Source organism: Prunus persica, chromosome G6 (assembly GCF_000346465.2).
Source record: "Prunus persica cultivar Lovell chromosome G6, Prunus_persica_NCBIv2, whole genome shotgun sequence".
In the NCBI taxonomy this organism is placed as follows: domain Eukaryota; kingdom Viridiplantae; phylum Streptophyta; class Magnoliopsida; order Rosales; family Rosaceae; genus Prunus; species Prunus persica.
In genome coordinates this window covers 10,435,406-10,462,080 of record NC_034014.1, presented here as the reverse complement: position 1 = coordinate 10,462,080, position 26,675 = coordinate 10,435,406, and the positions used below count along the sequence as shown (strand labels likewise).

The following is a 26,675-nucleotide window of genomic DNA, read 5'->3' as shown; positions in this document are numbered from 1 at the left end:
ATGAGAAATTGGATTGAAAGTTGTTTCTTACTTTTCAAACAAATTAAAGAACTACCAAGAAAGATACAGAATTATATAGTTGAGCACTTGAGTATTAAGATAATTATACCTTTTCTTTCGATTGAACTTGAGAACTATACTGAGACTTTACCCATTCCATGTCCTTGAATTAAGGCTATGGAATGAGTCATTTCTTGTTCATGCAAATTATAGTTTGACACATATGCAAGAATAACTTATTCCAAAAAGAAAAATTTATATACACATCTCAATTGTAACACCCCGACTCCAAATTTAATTCCTATTTTAATTCATTTAAAGTGAAATTACAAATTTACCCTTGGGGTAGGAGTAAATTGATCATTTATCCGGAAGGATTTTGGGGCAGTGACTAGTATTTTTGGCTAGGTTGTACTGAGACGAATTCATAGACATGTGGTAGGCTTGAATCGGAGTTGGAACGAAGATTTGGCGATCAAAAGTAATTCAGTGGCAAACTTGTAATTATTTCAAAAAGGGTTAGAATAAAAATCTGATATTTTTTCAATTTTACCTCTCTCTCTCTCTCTCTCTCTCTCTCTCTCTCTCTCTCTCTCTCTCTCTCTCTCCCGATTCTCTCTCTGCACGCGACCTCCCCCTCCCCCGTTACTGTTCACCGAACCAAAAACCACCACCCCGCCACCGTTTCCGGCCACCCCGATCGACGCCACCGGTCCCGATCAATTCCCCTCGACGTCCCGATCAATTCCTCTCAACGAATCCCGGCCACGATCTCAACTGGTTTGAACCGGTGAATCGCAACCGTCGCGCCATCGTCTCCGCCGCCCAAACCCGGTGAATAAGGTGAGGTTTCTCATCCATTTTTTGAGCTCTAGCTGTTTTTTGGGATACGTTTGGATCGATTTGATGTGTAGAAATAATTTTGTAAACCTAGGTTTGGCCAGATTTCAAAGTGAAATTCCGGCCAGTTGCCGTTCGAATTGGACCTCCCCGTAGTTGAATGATGTGATCCTGACCTCGAGTAGAAGCTAGGGTAGGAAGGGTGAGCTCGGGTGTGGAGTTTTTCCGTCACCAGAATTTACTCTACACACCCACGCGTTGTCGGCTCGTGTTGCGGCCCGTGGGCGAGGGTGGTGAAGTTGCACTTTGTCCCAATGAGATCCTTAGGTTGTCACGAGTGCGTAGGATTTCACGGATCTCAATTCTGACGTCGTTTGACTATCAAACGGATTTTCGCATATTGTGCGTTATCTGGGTTCGATAGGTTCTAACCGTTGGATCTTTTTTCAATTAAAATACGTTGTTCTAGGTATTCCTAGGACCGTGTAAGACTTCACGGATCATGAATCAGAGCCCCGGATATTCCAATTCAATAATTCAAAGTTTGTGGGTTAGCGATAACCGTACAATCGTAAGTGATTCCTAAACCTGTAATCGGACCTTAGGATACCTCGTTCAACGTACACGTACTGGGAACTTGGGGGTTTAAGTATTTAATTTGTGATTTCCACTTCGAAGTAATTTTATATTAATTAAGGTTCGTATCTCAAAATATGTGCTCCGACTGCACGTACTCAGCAGGCAGGACCCTCTCGCGGTCAGGCAGCTTGGGAGTACTTGTGAGTGGACTTTGTTTTCAATCATATGCATGGTTTTATTGATGAAAGATTTATGCATAATGTTTTTAATGGTTTATTGAATATATTATATTCATGGGTTGAATTTGATGTTTGTATAGTGCTTTGGCAATATATTGTGGGTTTGGCATATTTGGGTATCAAGAGTATATTTTACATGGATTTTTGGGAGAGTTATATATATATATTGTTTATAGGTGGGATACTTGGGTTGTTGAGGTGAGTTGTGGAGGAACTTGAATATGAGGGGTTGTTGAGAAAAGTTGTATGATTACACTATGTAAGTACCTTCCCCAATGATTAGACCTCCCACACGTGGCGTTGGATGTTTTGGAGTGTGGGAAGAATAGGTTATCAGTCTCACACGCGGCGTTGGATGTTCCGGCGTGTGAGACACTTTCCATATGCGGCGTTGGATGTTCCGGTGTGTGATGATCCAGTCTGCGCACTATGGAGTTTCGGTGTGTGAGCTATATATGGCGTTGGATGTTCCAGTGTGTGAGCTATGGACTTAGTATTGGAGCTATATATGGCGTTGGATGTTCCGGTGTGTGAGCTATGGAGTTTCGTCCCCCGGTTGGACCGCTCATCCCTAGACGCAGGATAGCACCTGAAAATCCTGCGGGCTAGTTAAACGATCCCTCGATTGGATTGTTTCCCCGGTACCTAGGTAGTGTGATGAGAGTGAAGAAATTAGAGTTTATCAGTGGGTTGGCAGGAGCAGCAAGATTGTGAGAATGTGGTTTATGGATGAAGTGAGTTGTGTTTTTAAAGAGTTTTTAATGAAATATATTTTTGAGCAATTAAATTATGAATTGTGAATCTGCATGTCTTGAGCATTACTTTTATATGGTGGGGTTACTATGTTGTTTTAAATGCAAATCTTGTTTTTGTCCACTCACATGTTTTCTGTTTTGCGCTCCCCAGTCAATAGTCGCCCTAGAAAGCGTGCAAGTGGTGTACGAAGCTCGAACTGTGAACTTCCCTAGTTAGGATTTGAGTAATTTCTTCTACTCAACTGTTGTTGTAAACTAAATTCAATAGATGCTCTGTTATCGCCCATGCTGGATTTTACTTGTGAGGCCGGAGGCCATTTAATATGTTTTGTTGTATTATGAAAGCATGCTGCTGGTTGAGATTATTTTATGTATTTTACAGGTTGAAATTTTTGTTGGGTTTGCTTAATTTACAAGGGAGACTCTGCCAAAATTTTGGTAGAGAGTCTCGGTTTTTAGTAAGTGGGCCCGACATCGGGATGATGTCGGAACAAAGACGAGATCCACTTCGATTTCCGGAAAATTCCGAAGCGGGTCCTGTCATCAATACTTGCATCGACACAATATTGACTTTATACGATTATATGTCTAGTGATGATGATTAAAAAAAATGACATTACCCACTAATTTTGGTTGCACAGTAGAAGTGGAGAGAAGTAGTTATGGCAATAGTTTTGATGAAATTTCTCAAATGGTTTTTTTCATAAACTAATATTTCTAGGGACAAAATTCTCCTTGTAAAAACCATTTAACAACATTTTTACAAGTTTCCGAAGATCTTTCATGGCAATTTTTCCACTTTCGGTGACGAAATATTTCATAGATACTTTGGTGACTAGCAGGGGATGTGGAGAATGTGAAAGTGGCATTGTATACGTACGTTTCTTGTATTTAAGAATTTAAGGTAATAATCTCTGCCTAGCTTCCTCCTCCTTTTTAATTTTATACCAGAGTGTAAAATTACAAAAAGTTACCGCATGATTTTCTATATGAAAATTGTGTTCAACAGGCATAAAGAAAAGTGAGCTTTCTTCTCAAATTAACAACAAATATTAGAGGGAAGTGTGCTCACATAGTTGGCAATAAATGAATTGTGACAAAAAATGCAATACAGAACTTTCAACACCTTATGGTTTTGGGTGCTTATTCAAAGCAAATAAAACAACAACAAAAAGAGCAACAAAGACATTAAACTACTGCTCATTAATTCTGTGATGTTTTATGGTTTGGGAGCAAGACCAGCCTTGAGCTTTTGAATGGTGGCTACATCTGTCTTGAAGGAGATAGCCAAGACATTGTCGTCAATGCCGGTGGTGAACAAGGTGCTGGGGATTGATACTGTTCCTGCATTTGCACTTCCGAAGGCTGAAATTGCTAGAGCTGGGTTTTGTGAATCAGCATTGTACTGGAAGTGGGCAAGTCCCTTAGGAAACACAAACAGATCACCTGCTTGCAGAGTCTGGGTAAAGAGGTTGTTTTTCGTGTCAACAAAACCGACTTCAAGGGTACCATCAACAAGGAAAAGGAGTTCAGCGGAGCGAGGATGAGTGTGCGGTGGGTTAGTAGTGCCGGATGGGAATTGAAGGACGGCATAAGAAACACTCTGCCCATTAAGAGCAGGGAACTCTGCCAGGGTTGCCTTCAACACCGTGAAAGCTGTGGGAGGAGGGCCTCCTCCAACAAGAACACGAAAGCCAGTGTATGTGAAGAAGTTTCCATCTACTGTTCCATTTGGAGGAGCAATGAAGTCAGTAATAATGTCCGGGTCTCCAGCGGTCGCCATCTGAACAATGGCAATCGAACAGATTAGTAGTGAGAAGAATTTGAGGTTAGAAGTCCTTGAGGCCATGGTTGGAAAAACTTGATGAATAAGTAGAATTGTGCTAGGTATTGCGATAAAAATTGGTAGGTTATGAGATGTTTATGCTTCTACAAGGACAATATTTATAGGGTGAGGGTTATGTGAAATCTAAAGAAACCTTAAGGCAAGTTCGGATATATTAATGTATTCCTGCAGGCCTAGCAGCAGATGTGAACTGGAGATGAAGATTACTATGTAATGTTTCCTTGTTTTAGTTGCCATTTTATAGCTGTTTATTTGTTATATTTCTTGAAAACGAAACCAACAAATATTACAACTTTTGCTTATCTTCATCAACTGATCAACATTAAATATTAAGATGTAATATTAGAATAGAAGTATATGCTTGGACCTTGTTCTGTTTATTTGTTAATTTGTTTGTTTCTTCTCGCGAATAAAATACCAAGAAGGTTTTAACTTATTCTCATCTTCATCGGCACTAGACATTAAAATGAATAGAATAGAAGTATATGATTAGACCTCCAACTTTGTTGGATCTTCGTCCATTCAGTTGAGCATATGGTCTGGTTTCACACCTCTCTCTGCTGTGTACATTTTTTCAAGAAAGTAGGCCGGATACATCTTCGAGCGCATGTCCTAGTTCTTGACAACAATATGAAAGGTTAAGTTATGCCTGTTCCAGCTTAACATCAAACTTGTTTTATGCCAAAACTAAGGAGACAATCTCTGTCTTGATACACAAGGCTAGCTAAAGCTAGAAGTTGTCCACAAAATGTAACTGAAGGGATAAGTGACAATTGCAAAGCAAGTGAAAGCATAGAACCAAAACATGAAGACAGAACAGATCAAAATAAAAAACAACAAAACAACCAAACGGAAATATGATATATCTCCTCAATTAAAAGTTAAAAAACCAGGTTTATTAACTGCCCGGCATGATCTCCTAATCTCCCCTTGTGAGCCAGTAAGGACTTCAACTGCTCCCAACTTAACCATGGCCTGTCCGAATTTAGTGGCGAAGCTGTTAGTACCGCTATTCGCTAAGGCGGTCACTGTGGCCTGAGTTGTGGGGTCCAAAGCTAGCTCTTGGTCAATTTGAAGAATTCCTCTACGGGCTACTATCTCCTTGTAGAACGAGTTATCGACAATAAACGAACTTTGAGGGTTCTGGTCCAAATTAGTAGTATTGGTGCCTGCTGAGTTTTGAGGGCAGATACGTCTCAGCCGTCCTAGTAACGCTACATTCATATCGGGGTCAGGTTTTCCAGTGTTCTGGAAATTGTAAAGCCGATCTTGGAAGAGAAAACAATGTGCCACTCCAACAGTGTGACCACCTACATCATCAAGCAGTAGGGCAGAAATTTAAGAACAAGAATATTAAGAGAAAAAAAAGAGATGAATTATATTTTTTTAGTACCAACTTACCAAGAAGATGAACCATATCAGTCATATTGAGTCCTTTTCTAGCAAATGCTGCAACTGAATCAGGCACTGATATTGAGGGAGCTGGGAGGTCAACATTTGCTGCAAGGGATATCAAGCCATCCCTTCTCCCTGTTTGAACATTGTATCGCCCTCCTCCGCTCTGAAAGTACATAATCAAATTTCACCACCATGAACTAATCAGTATAAGCTTAATTATACTAATGAAGCTGATGTAGTCATGTTAGATTCCATATAAAACCATCAAACTCAAAATTTGCACAGAAAAATATAGGGTTTGCTTACCAAATAAACAGCTTCTCTGGTAGCAATGGCAATGATATCAGCACAAGAGACAACTCCCCGGCATACACTTTCCACGGCAGTCTTTGCAGCGTCAATGACATCAAAACCCCGTACGCTTAGATTTGGAGGAGCAGTTTTCTCGCTGGCGCTTCCATCTAATAGAATGGATGCATCACATCCCTTTTCGAAAAATATGAAAGCATTAGCTCATGCAGTAGGAAATAAAAGAAAAAGATCATCCTGTTATTTGGATCACATTTACTAACCACGTTATTTTCCAACACAAGAGAAGCGAATCCCCCTCATATGAGTCCATACGGATACCATACATATTACATACGTGATCAGTAAATGTGATTCAAATAGAGTATAAACCTTAGTTTTACTATTAAGAAAGGAAAGACTTACATTGACAAAGCAATCGTGAAACTGCATGCGGATGAGGGCAGCAGCAATTGTCCGATCCCTGAAAAATTTTGTCCTGACTATGCCGGCTACAATACCTTCAACATCTACAAACCGGCCGCATTTTCCCTGGTAGAATCCTACCTCCAGAGCACCGGAGCACTGGCCCGCGAAGGTCAAAAATACGAGCCCAATTGCTACTACTGCCACTGCAGCTGTGCTAGACATATTCATCTTGATCTTAACTTAAGTTCAGAGGCACTAATTGATGAACAGTATATGCATGGAACAACAAAGCACATCTTTTCCATTTATAGGAAAGAAGGAAGCTCTCGATGGGAAACGTGGTTTGGTACTATTACAAGTGGTATGGTTTGCACATCTTCTTCTCCACTGACAAGCTGTTCTAAGTTGCCTCTCTAAACGTGCTGTCATGTAACAATATATATACATTGTATAGTGGACTGTGTAAAATACATCTCAAAGAACAGCCAAAGAATTTTCTAATATTAGATTATGAGAATTAGAAAATGGGCAAGGTCAAGGGGTAGCGTTTTTCTAATGCTTAAAATCTTGGATCAGCTGATCCTTGATTTATTTAATTATTACAATGTGGACTTTCATGACGGGGGGGATTTTCTTTTGTGTTTTTGTATCTGTGAACTCTTTTTTCTTTGCATGAGCTGAATCATCTAAAATGTCTGCTGATTTGTTGTTTTCTTCATGATTTGCATCTTTATCTTAGTTTGGAGAGATTAATTTAGGGTAACTTAGGAGAAATTGTGTATAAGATTTAAGATAATATGCATACAATTACTTGCAAATTACACGTATTAAGTAAATCATGTCAAAATTACACTTAACAACGTTGTTGAATTAAAAGGTTAAAAATAAGCTAATGTAAGTCTTCAAAACCTCCACACACCCAATGAATAAAACCCTCTCTCCCAAACCCTAGTCCCGTCTCTTCCGAAAAAACCCTCCTAGAGCCATTTTCATTTTGAGGGGGGGGAAGCCATAGTTCTTCCTCCCCTCTCCACTCTTCTCTTCCTCCCTCTCTTCTCCCCTTAGTCAAAGACAAAAGGTTTTCCCTATTTGTCTTTGTTTTGTTAAGATTTTCCTCCAACCATCACAAGCAGCTGTGTCTCGGTGTCGGATCTCTACCTGCGTTTCAGCATCGGATCTCCACCATCATCCTTTTTGGGGTTTTGTTTCTGTTCCGAATAAGTCACAGAGACTCTTTGGGTTCTCTGTGTAGTTTTCACATCTCCTTTTGTAAGAGCTTTTCATCTCTTCTTTGTGAGAACTTTTCATCTCTCATTTGTGAGAGTTTTATTTGTATTGTTATGCTTGTTTTTTCAAGTTTTATGTCTTTTTTATTATTCTGAGTTTGCAATATTAATTGAGATGTCTATGCCAGAGTTTCTTCGATCATGTGTGATCATTAGTGGAGACACATCAGATTGTCTTAAATTTGATGTTAGATCGCTCTGTTATTGTAATGGCCATTTATGATTAGTTGTATTAGTCCTTTGTGACTAGTGACTTTTTAAACTGAATTATGAATACAATCCTAAAATTCCTATAAAATTAAATATAAAAAAAGGACACACAATAATTATTTCCCATGACATTATTGTGTAACATAAAATTTTGGAGTGGCCGCAAATACAACCCAATGAAAAACGAAACATTACCTTTCGCCAAAAAAATAAAAAAAAACGAAACATTACTCATTGTCCTATATGCGATCTCCTACTGCCATCTGTCCACTTTGTCTTGGCCTTTCAACAACATCCCACATCCCGAAATTAGACTCGAAAAACGACAGTCGCTTCAGCTCAAACCCTCAATCTCAGCTGTCTCGGTCCGAGCTCCGAATAGAGTGGTAAATTTTCCAAAATATCATGGGCAAAAAGGTCAAATGGAGCTGGACCTCAGCAATTATCGGAGCGGCGTCGGCTTTAGCGACGACAGCGCTGTTGTCGTCGAAGCCCAAGGACCCAACCTTCCACCTCATCTCCATCAATCTCACCTCCTTCAAGCTCAACCTCCCAGTTCTCGACACCGACCTCATCCTCAACGTCCACGTCACCAACCCCAACATCACAGCCGTCCACTACTCCTCCACCTCCATGTCCATCTTCTACAACGGCTCGCTTCTGGGCTCGGCCGAAGTTCAAGCCGGCTCTCAGCCGCCCAAGTCATGCCAGCTGCTCCGCCTGCCTGCGCGGCTCGACGGGCTCCAGCTGGCCCACCACGCCGCTACCTTTGTTGCTGACGTGGCGAAGCGGGAGATGGTGCTCGACGCGGCTGTGGATATTGCTGGGGCGGCGAGGATTTTGTGGTGGGATCACAAGTTTAAGGTTCACGTGGATAGTCGCGTGACCGTCGATCCAGTTTTTCTTGACGTCATTGATCAGGAAAATAAGTTGGAGATGGAGATTTTTCTTGCTTGAGTTGAGTTCCCATGTTTTTTAGAAATTATAAGTGTTTTTAATTTTCTTTCTAAAGGTATTTTGGCTTCTTGCTGGCTTTGTTGTGTGCTGTAGTTGGTTCCCAATTTGGAATCCAAACTATTATTTGTGTCACTTTAGTATTTCATTTACATGTTAGCGTGTAATAAGTCCGGATTCGAAAGCTATGCAACGCAATATAAATCCAAGAGCTTACTAAGGTCTTGAATTCAAAAGTTGAAACAGAACATAGACCGAGAGAAGGTTGCTTGTTCATCCGCACTAATTTGGTAATTTGGTTAAGTCAAAATTAATTCAATGCACTTGGTTTAAGTATGATAAGACTTGTCGTGAGTTTAGTGTATACTTAGATTAAGATCAGATTTTTTTAATTAAAAAAATTAAGTCATATAATATTTTAATTTTCAACTATTTTTACTATAATGTCAAGGCCAAAACCTAATATTGAAGTATGAGAGTGAGAAATAAAAATAAACATAAGAAATAAAAATAAATTAACAAAAACTAAAATTCCATTCAGCACGTTCACTCCACCTCCAACCCTTCACGCCCTTTAGAGTAAGTCCATCCCAAAAGGTTAAGGAAAGGCAAAGATAAGGCAAGGGCTGCCACTATTCACTTGAATCCCCAAATAGCAAGAGCAAGGGAATTTACTATTTATTTTATTTTATTTTATATTTTTTATATTTAAACCATTATGTTTGGCATGAGAAGTGAAAAATAGGACTAGGTATTTATATATATAAAAATTCTAAAATTTTTGGTATTTTTTTTTCTATTTTTTAATTTTTTTTTTTTTAAGTTGCTAACATCGTCAATGACGTCAGCAACCCCAGGCAAGATTTATCTTTGGGCCTGCCCAGGTTTATGGCCTCCATCAATTGTCTAGTCTTGCCTTTGTGCGCTGGCGCCCAAAAGATGGGCCTAGGCCGCTTGCTACCCAGGCAAACCAACAGCACTGGACTTGCTCTTACCCCTACTCATTCGGTGGCTGAATCACAAAGACCCACCCCCAACCACCAAGGGCGGAACTAGCCCTGGGCTGTGGCCTAGGGAAGGTTTTGAGGAAAAAAATAATTAAACATATATTGCCTAATATTTTAAACTAAAAATAAATAAATAAATTGTCACACCCCGGGATCGACTCCGCTGTAGCACGATATTGTCCGCTTTGGGCCCCCCTCTCTGCCCTCACGGTTTTGTTTCTGGGAGCTCACGAGCAACTTCCCAGTGGGTCACTCATCTTGGAATTGCTCTAGCCACCAACTTGCTTAACTTCGGAGTTCCTACGACTCCGAAGCCAGTGAGCTCCCAAAAGGCCTCGTGCTAGATGGATGCGGGTGTGCACATATAAGGCACATCACCTGTTCACTTTGTGTTGCTGCTCTTCCATAGCTGAACTCCAAAACGACATTAAAACAACACACTCAACTAGGGGTGGGCGCGGTCCGGTTCGGTCCGGTTCTCACCTCAAACCGGAACCGAAATCGGTATTATTTAATCGGTCCGGTTTAGGCAAAAAAAATTTCAAAAACCGGCCGGTTCGGTTCTAACCGGTTCCGGTCCGGTTCTGACCGGTTCCGGTTTTGAACCGGATTATTAATTTTTTAATTTTTTAATTTTTAAAAAAAAAAAAATTTTTTTTATAAAAAAATTATAATAAATAACTTATTTTTTTAGCTTAAAAATGAACAAATAATCCAATTCATACATTTAGAAATTTTTTGAAGTTGAACTTGGAAAATTAGTGATTATAAAAGTTAAAATATGGCATTAGATTTTAAAATTTTGTAAAAATATAAATATAAAATATATGACCGGTCCGGTTCGGTCCGGTCCGGTGCGGAGAGATGTAAAACCGGAACCGGAACCGGTTGGAACCGGTTCGGTCCGGTTCCGGTCCGGTTTGTTGACTTTTTTGGTCAACCGATTTTTTTTCCTGTTTTTTTTCACCGGTTCGGTTCGGTGTTCCGGTTTTCCGGTCCCGATGCCCACCCCTACACTCAACTCAAATCCTCATATCTCAAATTCCACTCCGCCGCCCCATTTTCTCAGTAAATTCGTCCAAACACCATGGTCATGGGCATAAAGCTCGACTGGAGCTGGAGCTCAGCTATAATGAAACCCATTGTCCACTGCACCTCCAATGAAACCCAGAATGTGTTGGACATAAGAATTTCATGAAGCCTTTGTGGAAGCTCTGAGACAGCTTCTTTTAACCTTTAATAAGAGAAAAAATGGTCATCCAACAAGAAATAATATGAGGGATAATGTCAGATTCTCAGCCCCAAAAGCCCCAATGTCGGTCAAGCTCTGCTACTTCCCTCTTTTCAGTTTTGTAGTTTTAACAATTTAATTATTTTAAATTTAAAAAAATTAAATTTTAATTAAACAGTGAATCATGTGCACATTTAGACAGTTGATATAGCTGAGGGTTAAATTCACTGAAAAAATATTTCAAGATGGATATTTCAACAGTTAATATAGTTGAAGGGAGCATTCGACAATTTATCCTAAAAAAATCTAACACAAGTTAGAATCAGGACTTATTACTGCTACACGTCATCTTCCACTGCCACCTGTTCGCTTTGTGTTGCTGCTCTTCCAAAGCTGAACTCCAAAACGACATTAAAACCACACACTCAACTCAAATCCTCAGATCTCAAATTCAACTCCGCCGCCCCATTTTCTCAGTAAATTCGTCCAAACACCATGGCCATGGGCATAAAGCTCGACTGGAGCTGGAGCTCAGCTATAATCGGCGCGGCGTCGGCTTTAGCAACAACGGCTCTAATATCCTCCAAGCCCAAGGACCCCACCTTCGACGTCGTCTCAATCAAGCTCACCTCCTTTAAGCTCAACTTCCCGCTCCTCGACGCCGAGCTCATCCTCACCGTCCAAGTCACCAACCCCAACGTGGTGCCCATCCAGTATTCCTCCACCACCATGTCCATCTTCTACAAGGGCGCACTTCTCGGCTCGGCAGATGTCGAAGCCGGCTCCCAGCCGGCCAAGTCGTCCCAGCTGCTTCAGCTCCCGGCTCGGCTGGACGGGCTCCAGCTCGCCCACCACGCCGCTAGCTTTATCGCTGACGCGGCGAGGCGTGAGATGGTGCTTGACGCTGCCGTGGATATCGCTGGTACCGCCAGGGTTTTGTGGTGGGATCATAAGTTTAAGGTCCACGTGGATAGTCACATCACCGTGGATCCGGTTTTTCTCGAAGTCATTGATCAGGAAAATAAGTCCAAGATGGACATTTCTCTTACTGGAGTTTAGAAGTTTTATTTTTATTTGTATGGTTTCATGCTAAGCTTAAATTGTTACATCAGTGCTTCCAAAATGCAAAATGTAATGAAATTGAACAAGTGCTAAGCAAGTCCTTTCATTTTCTTTGTAAATTTTTAATATTAATCTCAACTTCTTTTTCAATTTGGCTACATCAGAAGCACGAAAGAGGGAGTAGTACGACTGTCTATACCTGATTTTTTTTCCCTTTGGCCCCACAAAGGACAATGACGTGGCAAAGGTTCATTGAACCAAACTTTGGGCCTAGAGACGAAAGTTTCCAAGCCCAAACCGAAAAACCGGGAGTTCAGACGTAGCAAGCCCATGAGCGTAGAACAACGGGCTTGGTCGTTTGGCGTTGAAAATATAAGTTTTGTTTCATTACAGCTGAATGATACTGGGGTGGGACCTACGGATCCAAAAGATAAGAAAAGGGTTGTTCCAAAATATCCATACAAAGAATAATCTTGTCCATTAAGTGAGTATAATAATCATTTTTCACTCACACGTCACACGAAAGGAAAGAAGCACGCCAAAGCATGCTGGTCAATGGTGACACATGTAATTCTTAAATTAAACAACCCCAAGTCAAACTTGAATAATTAGCTTGCCTAAATTTAGATCATCTGCCTAACATTATATGAATTTTGTTTTTTTATAATTAGTTTTTTGAGAGAACCTCGAAAATACGAGGGAAATTTTATTGATCGTCAAAATGAACTCGACAGACATAATGTCTTATCTATTACAAGCATCAAAGAATAGACAGTTTTTGTAACTATACTACGATTTTTCAACTAACAAAGCAAGCATTGAAATTCTTTTCGTGCGTGCTAAAATCGCTTGATTCGCTGAAATCGTTGCCGTCTCTGAGATTTTAATAATATTTTGTAATTCCTCAAACCACTCTATTCTAGAATCATAAAACTGTGCGGGTTGGCTTTATGCCTAATAAACACAAAACTAAACCCATTATGGTTTGAAACTTGAGTAAAAGGAGGAGGAAGTCTAAGTTGGAATCTATTTCAACATTGTGAAAGAAAAACGCTACGAAACTATAATTAGGAAATTGATAATAAGATTTCATTATCAACAAGGCTATTTTTACCGCATTTTATACTACAAGTCCATACCACTCTATATGCAATTGAAGTGACTATCATTATTGTTTAATTGAATTATTTCATTTCATCATCATTTCAGTTTTATTAGGCAAGTTATTATGCTTTTTCTCTTTAAATGACCATGTTTTGACTTTAAGAAAAAGATAATCTTTGATAGGATACCATTATTTTTCTTGCTCCCTATATAAACTCATCTTGGCCGTAGCCAAAGTTTGTGACGTAGTTTCTAAAATTATATCAAGAAAACCTTTTCTTCATACAATGTATTACGCAGTACCATTTTTGTGATGTTGAATTACAACCATTTGAATGAAGTTTTTCTTTACAAATATGTATGCCGTCCATGTTTTCAATATATATATATATATATATATATATTTCTTGGTCAAACATCTTAAACCACCCTCGTTGACTAATTTTCTGTAAATTTGGCGAATGACCCATGGTGATGGTAGAGGTAGAAACAAAAATTTAGTGAGGTTTGGTGTTCAACTTATCAAACCAGAAGAAAGAGACTGGACCGTGTGAGAATTTGAAGAGCCAAAATTTGCTACCTTGAAATATCTCACTCCAACATACTCTACTAATAACTTCTTTAGTTTATTCACTTAATTTTTTTTTATTGTTATTTTTTTTATATTCTACAAAAATTCTTATGTTCTCTAGCACGCGCGTGTGCTAATGGCCATATTATTATTATTATTGTTGTTGTTGTTGTTGTTGTTGTTATATAGACATTTGTAAAAAGATTTTTTTTTAAATATTTGAATATAAAACAAGAAATGAAGGAATATAACAGAAAATATAGGACGAAGTGAAAGCCCAAATAAAATAATTGACAGTCTGTTTGAATGAAGGAATTGAAAATTACATATATTCCTAAAATGACGGAATTTAGATACTGGCAATTGAAGATTTCAATGTTTGGATTTATGTATGTCGAATTTTATAAATGACACTATGGAAATTGTGAAATGATGCCTATTTTGGTAGAAATTAAACTCGAAAATTTGATTCCCCAATTTTCATGATTTTTTCTGCATGTCATTTAATAAATTTCAAGCTTAAGTTGCTAAATAAGGAAATTGTCAATTTCTCCTCTTAAGTTCCCGACTTTTAGCTAAATTCCGAATTATTTTCCCTCATCCAAACAGAGGGTGAGAGAAATAATTTGGAGTTGATGAGAGTAACTGCTTCCAGTAGGTGAGGTTCTTTTATTTGTGTATTTTAATTTAATCTTGTCCTATAAAGATAGGAGATAATATTCTATTTTTTCCTTTTTAAATTTTAAATTTTAATAAGAAATAATATTATTTTACTCTTTTATTTTTATTTAATAATTTATTCTCAATCTTTATTATACTTGTTATTTGACCCATCAATATTCTAAATTACTCTAAAGCATGGGGAGGGGAGTTGAACATGGTTGCAAGGTACACCGACTTGATCAACTGACTTAATCAACATATGCAATCTTTATTTTTTATTAAAGATAATTTGTGGCGTTTTGAAATTTTTACCTTTTAAGAGTTCTCCCTTTATATGAGTAACACCTTGTGTACACTACAAATTTTTACTTCAATGATGTGAATCGGTCTACTTTTCAACTCTTCGTTCATAAATTATCCTTACAAAATAATTAGACAAATTGAAAATCATTTAGATATTTAGTTGTGTCTAAAAATAACAAATGAACACGATGCTTAAAAAAATAAAAATAAAATAACACTCATATCTAATTGAGTGATTAAATGGGTTTAGATTTGCTCAATATTTTGTACAGATGATTTTGGAACGAATAAATGTGACAATTTGTTATGAAATTGCCAATGTTGAGATCCCTAAAAGCTCTTCTTTGTAATGGCATTTAAAAAAAATATATAAAGAGTGCCATCTCAATCGATGAACGGAATGAGCCAAAAATGAGCTCTTGAAATTTACTGAATTCATTTGTGGTGGTGATTGGAGGAGATTTAGTTGATGTATTTCAACAAAGTGCGGAAATAAACAAGAGTTCCTCCTTATCAACACGTCCACGTCACCTCTCAAGGAGGAATTACTTAAGCCGTCCATCTCAAAACCCAAATACCTGCAGCCGGCCAATCCCACTACACCACTAGATAGAAGCAAAACGGTGTGGTGAGAGTCAATTAAAACCCACCTGTAGAAATTAATACTCTAAAGTTGAATTAATTATCATTAATTACATTAATTAATGTTCGGCCCCACCGTATTTATTCGGTTTATGTCTTCAAACCGAAATACAACTCTCTTCCTCTCTCTGTCTCTGCTGCTTGCTTTTCTTGTTCAACGCCACCAAAACCAGTCACAAAAAACCCAAATAAAAAAAGGACATATTTATTTCAGTTAATGATTCTCACGTCCCACATTGCTCATTGCTCAAAGACCCTTTCTTCCCTTCCAATCCAAACTCTCTCTCTCTCTCTCTCTCTCTCTCTCTCTCTGTGTAAAAGCTTCAACAACACCAAAGGCTTTTTCTAGCATTTGTTTTTGATTTTCTTCTTTCCTTAAAGCAAAGAAGTAATCTTGAAAACGCTTTCTTTGCTTTTTTTAATCAATCAAGAAAAAGGTTGCTTTCATAGCCAGCCATGACTGAGGTCCTCCATTCCCCTTCCCATTTCTGCTCTTCCCCAAGAGCCGGCTCCTCTTCTTCTTCGTCTTCTTCTCCTCCTCCTTCTAATTCTTCTTCTGTTTCTTTATCGTGCGCACCCCCATCTTCTTTATCCTATGCGCCCCACCCTAGCGAAGAAGAAGATTGCGAGTCTGCGGTGACTGACTGTGAGGTGGACGACCGTGACAAGCGGAGAAGGGAACAGCTTTCTCTCTTGGCATTGCTTGTAACTTTTTTCAGGAAATCTTTGATTCCTTGCAAGAGTGATAGGAGGGAGCTTTGTGCTATGGAGATTGGCTGGCCAACCAATGTGCGCCACGTGGCGCATGTCACCTTTGATAGGTTCAATGGGTTCTTGGGTTTGCCTGTGGAGTTTGAACCTGAAGTCCCCAGGAGGGCTCCTAGTGCAAGGTAACTTTTTTTTTTTCGGGTCGGGGTGAATGTTCCGCTGTGATTTTGTGTGAAATGTGAATGTGGGTTTTGTACTGTTATGTTATGTTTGGTGTTTATTGGGTTTACCCAATTTATGTAATTGAAAAAGTTTTCGTTTTGATTGATGGGTTTTGGTTGCGTTGAGTTGTGGAATTGCTGTGAATTTTCTGTCTACGATAACTGGTGTAATTATTTTCCCTGACTAGGTTTTTGCAATGCATTTCTTGAGTTCAATTAGTGCATGTGTTTCTGCGATTCAATATTTATGGTTGTGAGGTTACAGATGATTTCAAGTTTTTTTTCTGTCCTGATATATGTTCTATCAACTTCCTTGGTTTGGCCTATCAGTTTATGAGCCACGTCTTTGACAATTGCAAATTTCATCACATTCCTCATCATCACAGATGAATGAAATTAATTTGCACCTTTACAAACTTGTTTACAACATTAGATCAGATCCACTATTTGTTCCTCAAAAACTCAAAGCCTGGTAGTTTTTGTGATAACAGTTTTTGTTTCGTGACAAAATAAAAATTTCGTGTGTCATTTAATTGCTATAATTACTGCCTCTCTTGATTTTGATTTTTTTAATATGTAGTACAACTGTTTTTGGAGTATCCACGGAGTCCATGCAGTTGTCATACGACTCTAGAGGGAATAGTGTGCCAACAATTCTCTTGCTTATGCAAGGACGGTTATATGCTGAAGGAGGCCTTCAGGTATACTGCATTTCCCTTCTCTCTGTGCATTCTATGTTCACGTCATGAATACTTGCAATGCTGACATAAATTATGGTACACAATCCTAATAGTTAAGAATTAACGTAACTCTGTAATTCTGATTCATTGTATTGTCCGTGTGATATGGGGTGGTTCTGCTTCCACATTTTTGGTTATAAAGATGTTGACTTATTGTCCCTGACATTTTCTCAAATTGTAAAACTATAAATGTAGGCAGAAGGGATTTTCAGAATTAATGCAGAAAACAGTCAAGAGGAGCATGTAAGGGACCAATTAAATAGGGGAGATGTACCAGAAGGCATCGATATACACTGTTTGGCAGGTTTGATCAAGGTAGGTCATTATAATTTATGATTGGTACTTTTTGTCTTGCATTATATTTGGCATATGCTTGTCCACATGAAATATGTGAAGGTAACCTGATTTGAGTGATGAATGATGATAGTGATACAGGGGACTCTGCCTCTCTACTTCCTCACAATTTTCTTGCTTGACTTGATTGTCGGAGGTTGTTGGCTGACACCACACTGCCCCCTTCTCTGATATTACTTTTCCCTTGATTTCATGGCCTGTTTGTTTTCTAATTTATTTTTTTCTGGATATAATTTCATGGCAGGCACAAGTGTTGCATGAAAAGCATAAGACATTTCATTTTTGGCATCAACATGTATAAGGGTAAATGTGCATTCATTGGTTTGTGTCAGAGATCATTTTGAAATTTGCATATTTGACATTGCTTTGAATTTAGTTTCCAAAGTAATGGCCTGGTGATGATGGCCCTGAGAATGATTGTTAACTATTTTCAGACTTTTATCCTTGTTTTTATGAGGGAGTTAATTATGGGATTTCATTTAATGGGATTTTCAGACTGGCTCTATAAATTCCAAGTCAGGGACTTTGGGTGAGATTGTGTCAAGGAGAAGGTAAAGAGGAGGATTTGGTGAAGTCAGAATTAGGTTCATGACCTAGGAAAAGAAGAGAATTCTGTGTGTGCCGTGCTGCAAATCTGACTAAGAGGAATGTGACTTTGTTAGGGAAGTGATTGTGGATCTTTCCTTAGGAGAGAAATCCGTTTGGCATACTGTCATTTCAAAGTAGTATGGTCCTGGCACTAACAGGTGAGATTCCAATAAGGTGTTGAGAATCTCTTGTAGGAGCCCTTAGAGAAACATTTCACAGGGAATTGATTTGTTTTCGGAAATACTTTGTTTCGTTGTGGAGAATGGGTTTAGGGAAGATAAATGGGCTGGGGAATTTCCTTTGTATTTCTGTATTCATTGTTTCTGTGCCTCAATTGACTGTTTTCTGCTCTCAAATGTGTCAATTGCTATCTAAGAAGAAAAAACCACATAGGCTCATGCCAAAAGAACATAATGAACTCAACTATGGCATGACACAAGCACAAATCTGCCACAATCGAGGATGGAACAACACGGGGTACAAGTGAGCATGATCTTTCTTTTATTGAGGCACCCTTGAGCCTCCTTTGTTGTGCTTGTATCAACTCCAGGTGTAGTTGATGAATTGTCACCATCCTTTGTACCTTTTCATCAACAAAAAATGGGAGTGCTTGAAAATGTTCTTGAAGTTTAGATAGTTGCAGTATCACATGTCCATTTTAACTCGCAAGAGTCAAGTTCCTGTAGTAGGAGTCCAGGGAAGAATGGTGAAGATCCTACAAAGAATTATTACTACAGACTTTTATCCCATTTAGGGGTTTGATTACAGAGTAAATTAAGGATTTTATCAGTGATTTAATTTTTTTTAGAATTTTGACGAAGGAATTTGATTTTGACGGGGGTTCTAAGTTCAGCCTTACAAATAGGTTATGATTCAACTTGAATTACAGGATAATGAAATCATATTGGCTTGGCTCCCTCTTGTTCGTCTCTTCCTTTCTTCTGTTTTCCTAATCTTTATTCTCTCTATATCTTCTCTCCCACTTCCCTTTCTACTAAGGTCCAGAGTTTTGTTTGCAAATCCAAAACTTGTTAGATTTGCAATTACTCTTTTCCTTTCATTTGCACATACATTTTTTAATCATTACATTTCATCATGTCATTTATTTTACAAGTCAAACTTTGTTATTCAGTAACCTTTTCTCATGGTGCACGAGGATATTCTTGTGAAGCCTATTCTGGATTTTGGTGAAAATGCTAGGACTTATGGGTTTCCTTGACTTGAATGTTCATCTCTATTCCTTTTCTTGTGGTTGTGAGTCTCATGTGTATGCATCCATGATCCATTTGAGCACCCGTTAGAATAGAATGCTTTCTTGTTGTTTACCTCATCTTGCATCGTCTTGATTCTTGATACATTCACCTGATGTGTAATTTGGTTATTTAGGCTTGGTTTAGGGAACTCCCAGCTGGGGTTCTGGATTCTCTATCCCCTGAGCAGGTAATGCGATGTCAGACAGAGGAGGACTGTTCGCAGCTTGTGAGGCTTCTACCTCCCACTGAAGTTTCCCTACTGGATTGGGCCATCAACCTTATGGCTGATGTTGTCCAACAGGAACATCTGAACAAGATGAATGCACGCAACATAGCCATGGTTTTTGCACCAAACATGACGCAGGTTTGGTTTCATAGTTTTTCTGTTCTCACTTTTTTCTCCTTTCCCATGAAGAGTGCATCTTCCATACCGATATCAGTGGCAAGCATAGTTACTATTTCTTCTGAAAGATCACATGTTAATTTTCTGATAACCCAATCGCTGATTTGAATACTGCATGTATGAGTCTGTTTTCTTTTTGTTTCTTTAGTTTAGTGTATATATAGCTTTTTAATTTCCAGTGAAGGTCTCATTTTCCTTTTGTTCAATGGTTGAAGCTGCATGTCATATGCTGTATACTAAATTTTGTACTATATTACATAAAAAGGGATACAGGCTACAGCATCAGTGGGGCACCTCCCACCCCCTCTGGTTTGGAACCTTGAAGTTTCCAACCATAGAAAAATCATTAAATGATTTCTGACTACGTTTGCTATCATTGCCATATTTTGACTCTTTTTTTGGGTTCAGATGGCAGATCCTTTGACTGCGTTGATGTACGCAGTCCAAGTGATGAACTTCCTCAAAACGCTTATTTTGAAGACACTGCGAGAAAGGAAGGATGCTGTGGTAGAGCCTCCTGTGTGCTATGAAGAACCTTCTGATGAGCATGGACACCAGAGCCCTTCACAGTCCTGCAGGGAAGATACTGGCAAAGATAATGAAGAGAAAGAGCAATCGTTGATTACTGAAGAACCTATACTGGGAAGTTCATCTAACTCTAATCATGTCAATAACCTAACCAATAGAGAGGCTAGCAGTTCGATAAGCTTGGTTGATGGCGATGGGTGTTGTGATACTGCTGCGCAAGTTGACAGCGTAACAGCGGAAATTCAAGGCGAATCTGCAAAGAACAAACCTGGTGAATCGAGTATCTCAAATTTCAAAATGGGGCCTAAAAGCACAAGTGATCACCAGCCTGTGGTATGGGGAACAGGGACTGTTGAGAAGAATAGGGGTATCAGCAATCTGAGTCGCATAGATTCAAGGATGGAGCGGATTGAAGCCTGGCGGTGAAGAAAGCTAAAGCTCTATCCAGTTTGATATTTAACTGAATCTATGGCATTGTGTGAATATAAGTTTGATTGATTTGCAAGATTGTGGGAAGAGTTTGTGATTGTTGATGTATGTTTTCTGTCTGGCTGTGTGGTCTGCTTAACCTGTTCTTATTTCATGGATGACACTCTGATAGTATCTATCACTAACACTGTTATTGGAGTTCCGTTGTGTTTCTGATGTATGCATGATTAAACTTTCATTTTACTTTTGTTGGTGTGACTTGTGGATCCGCAATCACTTTCCTTAGACGCCAAGATTTCCTATATTCAATATAATTTATTTACTTTAATTCCTCATTTTAAAAACTATGTCAGAAGATAAGTTATGATAGCATAAGTTGTCTATGCACCTGTGGATGATTGTTGGCCGTTGATGTATTGTAGGACTCGTTAACATTATCAATCATTCATTCACAATCGACGAAAAACAAATGGTATTTAATTTGATTTGTCTGGAATGTGTAAATGAGAAGGGGGGACCTGAAATGTATATAGCCAGTGAACAATACACATCACGTGGAAAGAAAATCATACCAGGACGACATAAAATCTACCCCATTATGGAACTCTCGAGAACACTAGTTGCTACGTTTTAAAGAAGTATAGTCTGCATCAAATAAACCCCAACGGCTTGGAGATGGTTGTCTATACTTAGATGAGCCATCACTATTGAGTGATGGGAGCCAAACATTGTCATAAAAAAGTAGTGGCTAGTACCATGCCAACGCCTCTTTGCACCGCGACAACCCAACATGATAGTATTCACTTACCCTCTATGTTTTTCAATCCCTTATTTTATATCTTTGCACTTCATTCTATCTGCACATGGCTCCTTTAAAACTTCTCTATCCTTACCTTTCTTTGAACAAAAGGTAATTAGAGTGAGTTTTGGATTTAGAATGGCGTAATATACATCATTGACTTATTCTTTAATAACTTAAGTTTTTGAGGCAATTTAGATTTAGATTTTTCGTCTTCGAGAGAAAATATAGAGATGACATGTTGTGGTATAGATTTTTCTTCAAAGATTCGTTACAAATCCACATGATATTCACTACTCAGAACATGGGCAGCAGCTTAGGACAGGGACAGTGACAGAACAATATAGACGTGGTAACAACTAAGAACCTTTCAATCTCATCCACGTCTCGCAAATCAATACCCTTATCATTTATGAGGAAATTTCTTATGTCTCATATATGAAATTACAACATTTGTATGTGAACAAATATAATTTAAGACAAATTCTACTACTGATTTGATGTATGACGCATACAATTTAAAGTGTAGATTCACCTGGTTGATTTAACATAAAGTTCATAATTAACAAGGGCTAGCCTAGTGAAAAAAAAATGTGGGTTCATATTTGAAATCCATCCTTTTTAAATTCGAAAGGATGAATTTAGATTTGAAATTTCAGTGCAAATTGTTTAATTAAACTTTAAAAATATTAAGCTTTTATGTGAACAAAATCTACGTGTGATGTTACTATTTGAGGGGGAAAAAAAAAGGGTGGACTTCAAATACTGAAAAAATTTATTTTAAATTTCATTTCAATTTTAAATTTTATTTTATATCTAATGCAATAATTTAAAATGAGTAATCCCTTTCCCTAGTCATCCATTTTATTTATATCCCCGTGTATATATATATATATAGAGCTTTCATTGAGGTACTTATTTGAGGGACACTCTTGTAGAGCCTACTCCGCATTATATTTCACAAATCCAAACTGTCTATTTTGTAGATACTCATTCAAAGATTATTTCTACAAAAAATCACTTGAATCCAATATCATTTGGCCACTCAATTAAGTTATTTAAATTTAATTGTTTTTGCAAGGATGATCTATGAATGAAGACCTAAAAAATAAATGATTTCAATCGTTAAAAAAAATAAATTTGTAAGGTACCTTAAAGGACATCGTGGACTGATATATATATAATTTTGCTCTTATGCAGACGTCTGCATTTTGTTAAACTACGGTTGTGCACTTTGCAACTTGTTTTTTGGCAGAAGAGGTGGATTTGATTCGTGCAATTCCAATTAACACTAGAAAGCTGTTGGATTCATTGATTAAAAATGGCAGTTTAGTACGAAGTGCTTAACACGTTGCAAGAGCCTTGAGAGAAACCAATGGTACTGCTTCTTCTTTTGCATCTCCATATTCCCGCATTTGGGATACTTTTTGGAGGGCCCACACCTCTACCAAGGTGAAAGTAATCTGGCAGCTTGTAAGCTTTTACTTGTATGTACACATATATTGGCAAATATGAGGACAACCGTAGTTAACAAAATGCGGACGTCCGCATAAGAGCAAAACTCTCTCTCTCTCTCTCTCTATATATATATATATATATACAGAGAGTTTTCATTGAGGGATCCCTTAAATAAGCTTATTTGAGGGACACCCCTTGTAGGCCCCACTCCGGATTGTATTTCACTAATCCAAACCGTCTATTTTGTAGATACTCATTCAAAGATCATCTCTACAAAAAATCACTTCAATCCGATATCATGTGACCACTCAATTGATATATATAACTTTGGTTGAGAGATCCCTCAAATAAGTGAGGGACACTTTTGTAGAGCCCACCATACATTGTACTTCATTAATGTAAGCCATCTATTTTGTAGATATTCATTCGAATTAAGATATCTCTGCAAAAAACACTTAAATCCGATATCATTTGACTACTCAATTAAATTATTGAAATTTTAGTACTTTCTTAAAGCACCATGTTCATTGATTTTGTAGGATCCAATTAGATATCTAAATGGTTTTCGATTTATCTAATTGAGGGATCTTTCAAATAAGTTTATTTGAGGACACCTTTGTAGGGTGTACTTCGCATTGTATTTAACTCATCCAAACGTCCTATTTAGTAGATATTTATTCAAAGATCATCTCCATAAAAAATCACTTGAATCCGATATCATTTGACCACTCAATTAAATTATTGAAATTTTAGTACTTTCTTGAAGGACCGTGTCCATTGATTTGTAGGACACAATTAGATATCTAAATAATTTTTAATTTGTCTAATTTTTTGCAAGGATGATCTATGAATGAAGACCTAAAAAATAAATTGTTTGGCTTATTGAAAATATATTCATAGGGTACCCTAAAGAGTGTCCCTCAAATAAAATTATTTGAGAAATTCCTCAATATAGAAGCGACTATATATATATATATCCAAAAACAAATCAAGCAAGAACAATTCCAAAAGCCATTGTGTAGTGCTTTGTACCAAGTCCCTTTCGTTTCACACAAGCAAGTAGTGGTGGGTAGGCAAGAAATGATGTAAAGAGAATACTCAAAGATGCGAAGGGTATGGGTTCAAATCCTCTAGCAAATCACATCAGTTTCCTTGGATATGTAGAACAATGATCTGCCACCACGTAGGTTGTAATATGTTCATCCAAACAAAAACATGAGTCATTCTCAAGAGTCATCTCTGGAAAAAAATTAAAAGAGGAAAGAAAAAATCACATTACTGGGGTCACTCACTCCACGCAATTTGGTCCAGTGACATGAACCGTCTATTAATATATATATATATATATATATTTTATGAAATAAGGAGATATTATGAGTAGAAGGAAGAGATTCAGGACTCAACCAAAACATCATGGATAAACTCAGGAGGATCCTGGTAACATGATTATGTTTCGGTCAATATGTTACGGTGGTTTGGCTATGTTATTATCACTTTGAAGATTTCAGTTTCTATTTATTTTGTTGGTGTATTTATTGTTGAAGAATATAAGTCCCACATCGAAAACTTGACTAAATAAAATAAAATATATAATGAATGGTTATAATACTAATATCACACAGGCCTTTTGTGATAAAACCCCACACCTACTAGGCTTTGTAGATGGTTAAGTTGGAGATAATATCGGTGTTGTTAGTAGTGGGCTGCTGGCCCGTCTCTTTGAATTTAATATTTATTTGATCATAATTAAATCACTAAATGACATTTTATCCTAATTCATAATTAGGCAATATAATAAACATGCTATATAAACATAAACTTGTGATGAACCCTAGATAATTCATGTGAGGTGCCTTTACATAGCTAAGCCTTTTTTTGTTTGTTGTTGTTGTTGTTTTTTTTTTTTTTTTTTTTTTGTTTAAAGACCTTTTCTATTAAAAGGGGCGATAGCATATTAAACTCACACACACAACACGGATGTTAGGACTCGAATCCAGGACCTTGCCTGAAAGAATAAATATTTCAGATCACTACACTAGTAGGTCCTTTGCATAGCTAATCCTTGTTAAGTGTAACAAAACAAGCAAAAAATAATAGGTCGGTTATAACTTACATCTGCTAATTACACCAAAGGTTTTGTCAGAAATTTACGTCCAACAATAAGCACCAAATTTAAGGCGTAGAACCAACACCACCCATCTCCATATTCCAGTCCAACTGAATCAGCACCCACCACCAATCCTCATTAATTAATAGCAACAACACACCCTTTGATTTTTTCAACCCACATGCCTGATCCCGTGCCTCTTTCTCTCCACCATCAAAATCTCATCTCCTATATTTCTTTCTGGAACTACCCTTTATTTGTTTCTTTTGTCTCAAGCATCTTTAGAGAGCAGAGAGACAGAGAGACAGAGAATCGTAAGAACTGCAGGGAACAAGGCCATGGCTGCCTGTGGAAGCCTCCAACACATCTTTGAAAACCCTAAATTACCTGAGAACCCAACAACACTTCTTGAATCCTTCTCCTCACCATGGAACCAAATCAAGCCTCTTAATAAATCATTATCCATTCCTCCTGAGAATTCATCATCCTTCACTGAGATCTTTGGTGAGCTTCATTTCAAAGAGAACATCAGTTCTCATTTGATGTCCTCCTCATCTTCATCCCCATCTTTGGTAGACTTTGATGTTTCACAACCCAAGATTGAAAAAGAAGAAGAATCCAATATTGACAACAAGAATGAGGAGAAGAACAATTACCAGAAAATCCCATCAAAGGAATCCTTTCCAAGCACCCCAAGGAGTTCCAATTACAACAGATCTCATAAAAGCAGTGATAGCTTTTCATCAATGAATTCAGAGAGCTTGCAGTTCTGCACAGAGGGACTTGGATTTGAAAGCTCAGATGAGGTTGAGGACTTGATCAGGACTAGTGATCAAGATAATTGGCAGATTAATATGCAAGAGGAGAAGGTTAGCTTTGCAAAGCAATATTTTCCAATATCAGAAATGAATGGTTGTGGTGGTGAATCTAGGAGGTCAAGGACTAGTGTTGGGGGATTTCCTCCACCAATTTCTTGTATAAGCAAGAGCGGGAAGCCTTGGGTTTGCTTCAAGTCTTACAGGCAGGATGGCAGATTTGTCCTCAAAGAGATCAGAATTCCCACCCAGGAGTTCCTCCACGCTTACAGAGAAGACGGGCGTCTCAAGCTGCACTTTGTCATGCCCGACGACAAAATTCTAGATGAGGAAAATGAGGAAGATGATGATGTATTAAATGATGAGGAAGAAGAAGAGGAAATTGAAGATGATGATGACCACCAATATCATCTACATGCAGATGATGCTAATGGAATAAATGAGGGAAATGAGCCCAAGACAACAAATGATGAGGTACTGTGAGGTTGTTTGTTTTAGGTAGGAGAAGTTTCACTTGAGGTGTCTGAAGTGATTAATGGCTTTCAACTTCTGTCATTAATTCCTCCCAATATGCAGGTTTTTCTTTTATTATTGGTAAGGAATAGGCAAATAATTTTAGATAAAAGAAAACAAAAATGGCTTTGACTATGCCATTCTGAGATGATCTCTCTTTCTGCTTAACCCCTAGCAATGAATTAGCCAGTTGTGCTTATATCCTTTTCACAGAGCTCGAGCTTTATTTTGTTTGTTTGGTGTTTTTTTTCTTCTTCTCAAAATACAGTAGAGCATTAGATTAAAAGCAAGGCTTATTATCACAAAACATTCCTAAGGTTTACGAAACTATCAGATTGCATCCTTAATGTTT

General features: G+C 37.9%; 6 protein-coding genes across 6 annotated transcripts; 4 read left to right on the top strand and 2 right to left on the bottom strand.

The window, feature by feature from the left end:
* On the bottom strand, positions 3,633 to 4,464 carry LOC18775456 (putative germin-like protein 9-2). The gene has a single exon (XM_007207044.2). It carries the CDS (start codon positions 4,260 to 4,262, stop codon positions 3,633 to 3,635), a length of 630 nt encoding a protein of 209 aa, XP_007207106.1. The 5' UTR covers positions 4,263 to 4,464.
* Positions 4,971 to 6,602, bottom strand: LOC18775501 (peroxidase 60). Its single transcript, XM_007208517.2, has 4 exons — positions 6,372 to 6,602; positions 5,964 to 6,143; positions 5,661 to 5,820; positions 4,971 to 5,569 (listed from the first exon to the last, which is right to left on the bottom strand). Exons 1-4 carry the CDS (start codon positions 6,600 to 6,602, stop codon positions 5,130 to 5,132), a joined length of 1,011 nt encoding a protein of 336 aa, XP_007208579.2. The 3' UTR covers positions 4,971 to 5,129.
* LOC18772899 lies at positions 7,832 to 9,097 on the top strand. Its single transcript, XM_007208562.2, has one exon. It carries the CDS (start codon positions 8,276 to 8,278, stop codon positions 8,825 to 8,827), a length of 552 nt encoding a protein of 183 aa, XP_007208624.1. The 5' UTR covers positions 7,832 to 8,275; the 3' UTR covers positions 8,828 to 9,097.
* Positions 10,878 to 12,243, top strand: LOC18774322. The gene is made up of 2 exons (XM_007205901.2): positions 10,878 to 10,921; positions 11,561 to 12,243. Exons 1-2 carry the CDS (start codon positions 10,919 to 10,921, stop codon positions 12,119 to 12,121), a joined length of 564 nt encoding a protein of 187 aa, XP_007205963.1. The 5' UTR covers positions 10,878 to 10,918; the 3' UTR covers positions 12,122 to 12,243.
* Positions 15,526 to 20,904, top strand: LOC18772912 (rho GTPase-activating protein 1). The gene is made up of 5 exons (XM_007207367.2): positions 15,526 to 16,297; positions 16,917 to 17,037; positions 17,272 to 17,391; positions 19,405 to 19,635; positions 20,083 to 20,904. Exons 1-5 carry the CDS (start codon positions 15,864 to 15,866, stop codon positions 20,626 to 20,628), a joined length of 1,452 nt encoding a protein of 483 aa, XP_007207429.1. The 5' UTR covers positions 15,526 to 15,863; the 3' UTR covers positions 20,629 to 20,904.
* On the top strand, positions 24,824 to 26,533 carry LOC18773979 (protein FANTASTIC FOUR 1). Its single transcript, XM_007205916.2, has one exon. The coding sequence runs from the start codon at positions 25,334 to 25,336 to the stop codon at positions 26,291 to 26,293; it is 960 nt and encodes a 319-aa protein (XP_007205978.2). The 5' UTR covers positions 24,824 to 25,333; the 3' UTR covers positions 26,294 to 26,533.

What these genes read in the sequence shown, in the direction of transcription:
- LOC18775456 (XM_007207044.2), bottom strand. Translation starts at nt 4,262, where the DNA reads ATGGCCTCAAGGACTTCTAACCTCAAATTCTTCTCACTACTAATCTGT.
- LOC18775501 (XM_007208517.2), bottom strand. Translation starts at nt 6,602, where the DNA reads ATGAATATGTCTAGCACAGCTGCAGTGGCAGTAGTAGCAATTGGGCTC. An exon ending in CCAGAGAAGCTGTTTATTTG is followed by an intron (nt 5,821 to 5,963) that starts GTAAGCAAACCC and finishes ATGTACTTTCAG; the next exon opens with AGCGGAGGAGGGCGATACAA. An exon ending in TGATATGGTTCATCTTCTTG is followed by an intron (nt 5,570 to 5,660) that starts GTAAGTTGGTAC and finishes TTGATGATGTAG; the next exon opens with GTGGTCACACTGTTGGAGTG.
- LOC18772899 (XM_007208562.2), top strand. Translation starts at nt 8,276, where the DNA reads ATGGGCAAAAAGGTCAAATGGAGCTGGACCTCAGCAATTATCGGAGCG.
- LOC18772912 (XM_007207367.2), top strand. Translation starts at nt 15,864, where the DNA reads ATGACTGAGGTCCTCCATTCCCCTTCCCATTTCTGCTCTTCCCCAAGA. An exon ending in ATGCTGAAGGAGGCCTTCAG is followed by an intron (nt 17,038 to 17,271) that starts GTATACTGCATT and finishes CTATAAATGTAG; the next exon opens with GCAGAAGGGATTTTCAGAAT. An exon ending in TTGCACCAAACATGACGCAG is followed by an intron (nt 19,636 to 20,082) that starts GTTTGGTTTCAT and finishes TTTTGGGTTCAG; the next exon opens with ATGGCAGATCCTTTGACTGC.
- LOC18773979 (XM_007205916.2), top strand. Translation starts at nt 25,334, where the DNA reads ATGGCTGCCTGTGGAAGCCTCCAACACATCTTTGAAAACCCTAAATTA.